This window comes from Sceloporus occidentalis, unplaced genomic scaffold (genome assembly GCF_023333645.1).
Source record: "Sceloporus occidentalis isolate IW3139 unplaced genomic scaffold, rSceOcc1.0.p SCAF_233, whole genome shotgun sequence".
Lineage (NCBI taxonomy): Eukaryota > Metazoa > Chordata > Lepidosauria > Squamata > Phrynosomatidae > Sceloporus > Sceloporus occidentalis.
The window spans coordinates 1,053,889-1,061,770 of record NW_028317213.1 but is presented as its reverse complement, the minus strand read 5'-3'; the positions used below and the strand labels follow the sequence as shown (position 1 = coordinate 1,061,770).

Genomic DNA, 7,882 nt, shown 5'->3' with positions numbered 1-7,882 from the left:
GTGACTGGGCGTTAGTCTACTAAAAATGAGGACAGAAACACAGGTAAGCAGCAGGTATGTTGAAATAATCTAGGCAACCAGATTTTATAGAAACTGCATATACCTCCTACTAAATGGAGAAGACTGGTGAATAGCTGTTGATGAAAAATTATAGCCTTTGACTGGCCAGTCATGGTTGCCTGGGCAACAGAATGCACATACCTTCTATCTGAGTACATTAAATTAGGATATTATTATTGTTATTATTAATAGTATTATTATTTGGACAGGAAGGTGGCATCGGTATCAGACAGACATGGGTATGGGAAGAGTCAGGTTTTACAATGCTGATTCATCCTTGTCGTCACTGGCATTGCTTCAGATTTCAAGGAGAAGGGAAGCCTCTGTGTATTCGGTTTCTCTGATGCTCAAGGCTACACATGGATGAGATCCAGCTAACTACATAATGGATGACATAGATAATCGAAAAAGAAGGGACGGATGTGGTGGTAAGTATGAAACTCTACCAACCATATATAAGATATACTTTTAATAATATATACGTAAATAACATTAGTTTTGCAATAGTTAGTGTATATTACGTCAATATATTTCTTCATGAAAATATCTAGGAACAAAGTTTGTCAAAGGTTAGAAAGCTATGGAGAAATGTCTTGGAAGTCAGAAAAAAGGCCACTACCTCAATAATAAGAGGGTCTGCTTCAAATATTGAAATAATTAAAAGTATAATGAAGAGGACTGGGTTATCCTCACAATGAAAATAATCCACAAATTAACACTGGAACCTGGGACGAAGAGACTTTTGGCAGACTAGACGGACCAGGCTGTTTGCTGCTACATAAGGCTTTAGAGAGGAGTAGATATGACTGAATCTGAGATAAACAAAATTAATTTGTTGTTCAATTTAAAGGATAATAACACTTAAAGGTTGTAATGTTATTTTATAATTGCTTTGTGGTAAACTGGTTTTACTAATGTTTCTACCAAGAAACAACCATAAATGTTTGTCAAGGAAAAAAGCATATGAAATGCTTCTTACGTTATTAATTCAATAACATCTCGTCAGTGAAACTGACCAGTATCAGAATGAAAAAGGTAAAGTAAAATAATAGTTGAGTTAATTTCCATTATATTGAACTTATGTATACTATTTTACTGAGAAAAGCTATTAGATAACCTGAATACTACCCCAAATGAAACATGCCATGGATCTGTGTAAGAGGGCCTGATTGTATCTCTCTCATGCTGTCCAATGGCTTCTGGTTTGAGAAGAAAAGTGAATTCCTCCGTAGAGAAACCTGAACTTAACCCTATTGAAGTATTTATGTAATTTCCCTAAAGAAAGTCTTTTTATTTCTACAGAATCAATTGTCACATATTTGACCTCAGCAAAGTTTCTTCTTTATCTTGGCCATGCTCTCTCAACATGGGTAAGTAACCTAGTTCCTTATAATCTATATTATCTAGAAGATGATTGATAATAAGGCGGGAAGACAGTCGGCTCAACCCTCAAATGTGTGGATTGCTTTGACTTATTTCTGATCTGTAGTCCTAGCCTTGGTTGTATTTTATGTGAATCTGACTTCACAATGTCTTGCTTATGTAAAGTCTTGAACATTGGCCTCTATATGCGCAGAAGTAAGAATCATGCTATGGGTTGTGCATGGGTCAAAAGACATGATGCCATAAACCCTGGAATATGACTATTTATGACTGCAATTCAGAAGGCAAGGACAACTTGAGTGAAACCTCTGGTTCACACTGAGGGTAATAGAAGGGTCTGCAAACAGAACTCTTCTGGCCTAGCAGTGTTCATAACCACAGTGCCACCTTGTTATAGAAGTATAGCAATAGGTATTTATGGTATAATAGACTGTAGGTGCACCCTTGTGATTCAAAAGCCCCATCTGTCCTTAAACTGCCCTGTATTAAATAATGATCATTAACACTGCAAGGGTGCATTTGTACAGTACTTTGCATACATTCTATTATTAAATATGTGTAAAACTTGAGAGGACAAAGTATGGTACATGTGTACATGTGAAATGGCCAGACCACAAATGTGTTATCTTCTTCAGTATTAGCTGTTAACGCCTTCATCCCACTGACAATAACCTAACTTACTTGCCAATAAACCTTCATTTTAAGGGAGATCGGATGTGGCATTTTGCAGTATCTGTTTTTTTGGTTGAGCTTTATGGTAACAGCCTATTACTAACAGCGGTTTATGGGCTGGTGGTTTCTGGATCTGTCCTTCTACTCGGGGCCATTATTGGAGACTGGGTGGACAGGAGCCCAAGACTCAAAGGTAAGTTGACTAACATCTCTCTAATAATATATCTGATACAAAATACACTGATAGAAAATACACTTAATGTACCAATATGAAATATATATTTTCATGGATATTTTAATCAAAATGTCACAAATAAAATGTCTGACTAAGAACTTTCCATTTACTACTCATCCGTAAAGTTGTAGGAAATGCCTTTTTATGGAAGCAAAGCTTGTCTTTGCCATGTATACTAGAATGAAGTTTAAAATACAACATGATTCTAGAACACCTATTCTTCCATATTGGGGTCCTCATGTGTGTTTTTTTTCGGGCTGCTTGAGGGCCCTAAATACATCTGATGAAAAAGTTAGGGCTAGCTCAGCCTTATCTCGGTTCACTGCTTAGCCCACTCACCCTCCTCTATCATACACATCTATCATACAGGTGTACAGGATGCGTTAGATTGCTCAAAGCAATCACAGTCATAGTTTGCATGTGCTAAATACTCTTCACTTTCAATTTAACTAGCGGCAAAGACATCCTTGATTGTACAGAACATGTCTGTTATCCTTTGCGGAATCATTCTCATGGTTATTTTTGAGTATAAATTGCAATTTACAATGCATAACAGCTGGATATTGGTGAGTATCAGACTTTTCTTTTTTAAGATTCTGTCAGCATTTCTTCATGGAAAAATTGTAACACAATTCTTACACTGGAAACCGATTCCACCATTAACACCCCTTATTAATGCAAACTGATAGAGACTGGTGTAAAACTAAATGATGTGTGTATTTATTTTATTGAATGAGGATACTTCAGCATATTGTGGCTTAATATGTTTATTATTATGATTCCAAAGACAGTATGCTACATTTTGGTGATAATAATTGCAAGTATTGCAAACCTGGGAAGTACAGCTACAGGAATCACAATTGAGAAAGACTGGATCGTGGTAGTAGCGGCTAATGATAGATGTGCCCTGGCAGGTAAGAAATAAGAAACCTTTTGATTAATAGCACCTCATATGAAAGTTTATAAACACTTTAATCACGACTGTCTATCCATGTTAGCTTTTTTTTTTCCATATCTCATTTCCTATTTGATAAATTTCATGTTGATGTATTAATATTCCATGGGACCCAGGCAGCACTTTGACAGGGTGGCAATTAAGGGTTGGCAATGTGTCTGTACACAGACAACGGCGTGGCACCAACGTTTTTGGTGTCCGCCACCCTGCCAGCTATCTGGTGGACTGGTAATATCCCAGAGTATATAGAACTCATGCTCCCACCACAAGACCTAAGGAAGGTAAGAGATTAGGAGAAAGAGGAGAGTTAGTAAGAACATGGAGTGATCAAGAAAACAAAATAGGGAAGGGGAGAGATAGAGAAAAGTTGGAGTTAATGGGGAGCGATAATGAATAAAGAGAGAGATAGGGAGAAAGACGAGATAGAGACAAAGGGGAGAGATGAAGATGAATAATAGTGATATACATAAAGGAGAAAAATAATGAGAGATGGGAAGAAGTGGGAAAGATAATGAGAAGGGGGGAGATAAAGAGAAGAGGAAGAGCCCAAAGTAGCTGCCCGCAACAGCACCTGAGGGGATCATGACTTGTACGCCTCTTTTAAGTCACTTGCTGGACATGCACAATTCATATACTATGTGATCAGCATTGTATCGTGCTCCTCCCTTGTCCTGTGCTTTTGGAGTGAGGATGTCTCACGCGGAGTCACGCTAGGGTCAGAAGGAGGGAAGACAGCGCTGACTCTGACACTCTCCTCCTAAACTGTACTCAGTAGGCAAGTACACATGACTCCTACATTGAACCCCCCCAGCCACATAACTTTTTATATCATATATACCAATCACCACCAGCAAGAAAGCCAAGGGTCCAATCACTATCAAAGACGCCCCTGTTAATGTTATAAGTATGATGCATGTATTCTGCACACTAATATGAAATACTTCTCTACCATTAACCTGGAGGCCATGGAAATCACAAACTAGTTCTGCTGGTAACTAGCAGTAGCCAACAACAGGCTAAATACAGTAATGACTTCTTAAAGATCTATTTATTTATAATTTTTTTAAATCTGAATTTTATATACTAAATAAACCCATGTAATGATGTTTACTGATTAAAATAAGCAATGTATATTTATTAGAAATCTGCCTTATGTTCATACAATGGGGAGGGTAAATATTACTCCACCATTTACTTATCTCTTTCCATTTGTTATTTTGCTGACTGATTAATTCACACAGCTAACAGAGGTGAAAGGGTGGGAGAAAACTGCAGGTCAATATTTTAATAATGCTAGTAGTGCCATTACCTGCCTTGGAAGATAAACTAAATGTTTATCCAAATTACACTGATGGACATACAAATAATACAAGCTATACATGGCTGTATTAAGTGAATTATGCTAAAGGCATGAATTGTGAATTGTGCTAACAGAATGAATTATTATGCTAAATGTGACAGTTCCCCTTAAACCTTGTCACCAACACTTGGGTTTGGAAACATGGCCTACTACTACTGGTAACACACGTTGTTATTTACATACTTATGTTGACCCCTTGGGGAACTAGCCTATTTTTGATCTGCCCATTCAAAACATTATACACCTGTTCTTATACCGTAATCCCGAGAATCTATGTAAATCAAAAAAACAATTAAATGAAAATAATTTCATCTTGACTCACAGGAGCAGCCCTACTAGGCAAAATAGGCAGCTGCCTGGTCAGGTTTTTCCCTTTGCGTACAACCGAGTCTATGCAGAGGGAGAGCCAAAAACATGGTTTGCCAAAGACCCTAATACCTGCCTTGTTGACATATGGCTGTAGTTGTTCGACTCCAGATTCAAATTGCACATTATGTTTAAAAATGACACATAGGCCTCCTGCGGACCCCTTCTACCTTATTTCCCCCTTTTGGCTCCAGAGAAGAAGTGTGCAAAGTTTGCAATGTGCTAGGTCAAGAATAAGATGTAGAGTCACAAGAGCTTTTAAGACGTCAAAAAATATTTTCTTGGGAACGAAAGTATTTCTCATTTTAACAAATGTTTAAACTGCTTTATATCCCCAAAAAATGTTTCGGATCTCCTTTACTTGTTTGTAGGTATGAATGCCACACTTCGAAGGATTGACCAAGTGACCAATATTTTGGCACCCATGGCTGTTGGACAGATAATGACGTTTGGTTCACTGGTGATTGGCTGTGGATTTGTTGTTGGATGGAATCTGTTGTCAGTCTGTGTAGAATACTTCATACTCTGGAAAGTTTATGAGAAAACACCAGAGCTTATGAACAAGAAGCAACAAACAGATGATGCCCAGGAGATGAAACAATTAAACAACAGTAGACTTGAGGGTAAGGAAATATTATATAACATAATATACTAAACCCATCAGAAAAATACAACTATAGCAAAAGTAAGCCGTTTTATACAGTATTTGCTTGAATAAAGTAAATAAGTATATTTGTTTAATTAGACATTTAAAAGTGAGAACTATAATAACAGGTAAATGAAGAAGACACTCCAGTTATCATATGGACTTTAATGCATATGATAGCTGAGGGATCCCTTTAAATTCAAATTGTTTCTTTTCCAAAAGTACTTTTACATATTCCCAGAATGGCAGAATGAAAGGAATTATCTATCTATCTATCTATCTATCTATCTATCTATCTATATATACAGTATAGAATATATTCCTTGTTATGAACAGAGATTTATTTTCAACCCAGTTTCTGTAACATAAATATTGAGTTGTTGATATACATTTGCTAAATGTGATGAAGTTAGGTTATGATTGTAAAGATGCATTTAGTAGCTTGTAGGCAAAAAAACACATCATGTTAAAAAATTATATTTTTCCTTTGTCAGATAAAGGGTCAGCTCCACAAGATGCAACACCAAATGAAGCTGAAAGTTTAGTTCCTCGTACTACATCATTTGTTGTTGAGTCTCAAACGAAGAAAGAATCCAGTTGTGTTTCCCATATTGTCAAACCCTTCCATACATTCCGGGATGGATGGATTCTCTATTACAAGCAACCATTTTTCCTGGCAGGGATGGCACTTTCTTTTCTCTACATGACTGTTTTAGGCTTTGATTCCATCACTGTTGGCTATGCATATACTCAAGGGCTAAGTAGCTCAGTACTCAGTATCCTTATAGGTGTATCAGCCATTGTAGGAATTCTGGGAACTGTGGCCTTCACGTGGCTGCAGAAGAAATGTGGTCTGATACGCACAGGCCTTATCTCTGGAATAGCTCAACTTTCTAGCTTTATTTTTTGTGTGGTCTCTGTATTTATGCCCGGAAGCCCTAAGGATCTATCTGTTCTCGCATATGCCAACATCAGTAGAGTGCATAATATGGACATGAACTCATCATCCACAGCATCTCCTCATGTGTGGACAGGATATAATGTTACTGTGCATGCACAGGAGCTGTCTGGTATCACGAACACAGACATGCAGCTCAATTCCAGCACAGAGAACCTTATGTCTGTTATATTGTTGTTTGTGGGAATAATTGCTGCACGAGCTGGTAAGTCCATTTTTATATTATAGTTATTCTGTACTTTTATTAACATTGTTACTTCTGGCACATAGACTTCTTTTGGAATAGTGCGTTTAACACTTCACGTGAAAAAATATCCGTATTCAATGAAAAGTCAGAACAGATAACTAAAAAAATGTTTCTTTGTAGGTCTTTGGTCTTTTGATTTAACTGTGACACAACTGATTCAAGAAAACGCAGAAGAATCTGAACGTGGAATTATAAATGGTGTTCAGGACTCGATGAACTGTCTTCTGGACCTTCTTCATTTTGTCATGGTTATCATTGCCCCAAACCCAGAATCCTTTGGTTTGTTGGTGCTCATCTCAGTCTCATTTGTTGGTATGGGACACATTATGTATTACCGTTATGCTTACAAGACACTGGGGAAACAACTGTATACTTGCTGCCAATCATCTTCACAAAGTCCAGATTCATTGACTTCAAACACAGATCAAATCAATTCTAATGGAGTTTAACATCATTCAGTCAAGTTAAATGGGATATACCCCAAAAGATGAGGAAATATATATTTATAAAATGTATTTATTTCTATATTTTATAAAATACCACCATGTGGATAAAGTTACTGCAAAGGTCTGTATTGTTATCCCTTACACTTATTTAAGTTCAGTTTGTTCAGTTCACCAGTCTTGATACCACGATTAGCACAACTCTGTATTTTATTCTTAAACAATAAAATGGTTTTTTAAAAAAAAAATATTTATGTTTTAAAGTTTATGATATCTTGTAAAGTAAATCAAGGTGCCTAGAGAAGGTTTTAAATTGCTTGAGTCTCATTGGGTTTATATGCAAAGCAGTCCCATTGATTCAACTCCTTGGTAAGCAACATAGCCATGTAAAATTAAATAGGACTCGCAGATGGACTTTGATGTAGTGGCGGGCTAAGCGATATATGGCCATATAGTGAATTGGAATCTCCAATATTTTTGCCTCAGGTGTTTTTTGAATGGTATTTGCTGGGTATGTGTTGAATTCTTACTTTGTTTTGTGAACGTATTGCTCATTA

The 7,882-nt window shown here is 36.8% G+C and overlaps 1 protein-coding gene across 1 annotated transcript; it reads left to right on the top strand.

Annotated features, from left to right (window-relative positions):
- Positions 1-445: 445 nt before the first annotated feature.
- LOC149276602 (ferroportin-like) lies at positions 446-7,331 on the top strand. Its single transcript, XM_089503458.1, has 8 exons — positions 446-488; positions 1,363-1,430; positions 2,149-2,308; positions 2,804-2,916; positions 3,138-3,264; positions 5,403-5,642; positions 6,172-6,840; positions 7,003-7,331. Exons 1-8 carry the CDS (start codon positions 446-448, stop codon positions 7,329-7,331), a joined length of 1,749 nt encoding a protein of 582 aa, XP_089359584.1.
- The last annotated feature ends 551 nt before the right edge of the window (positions 7,332-7,882 follow it).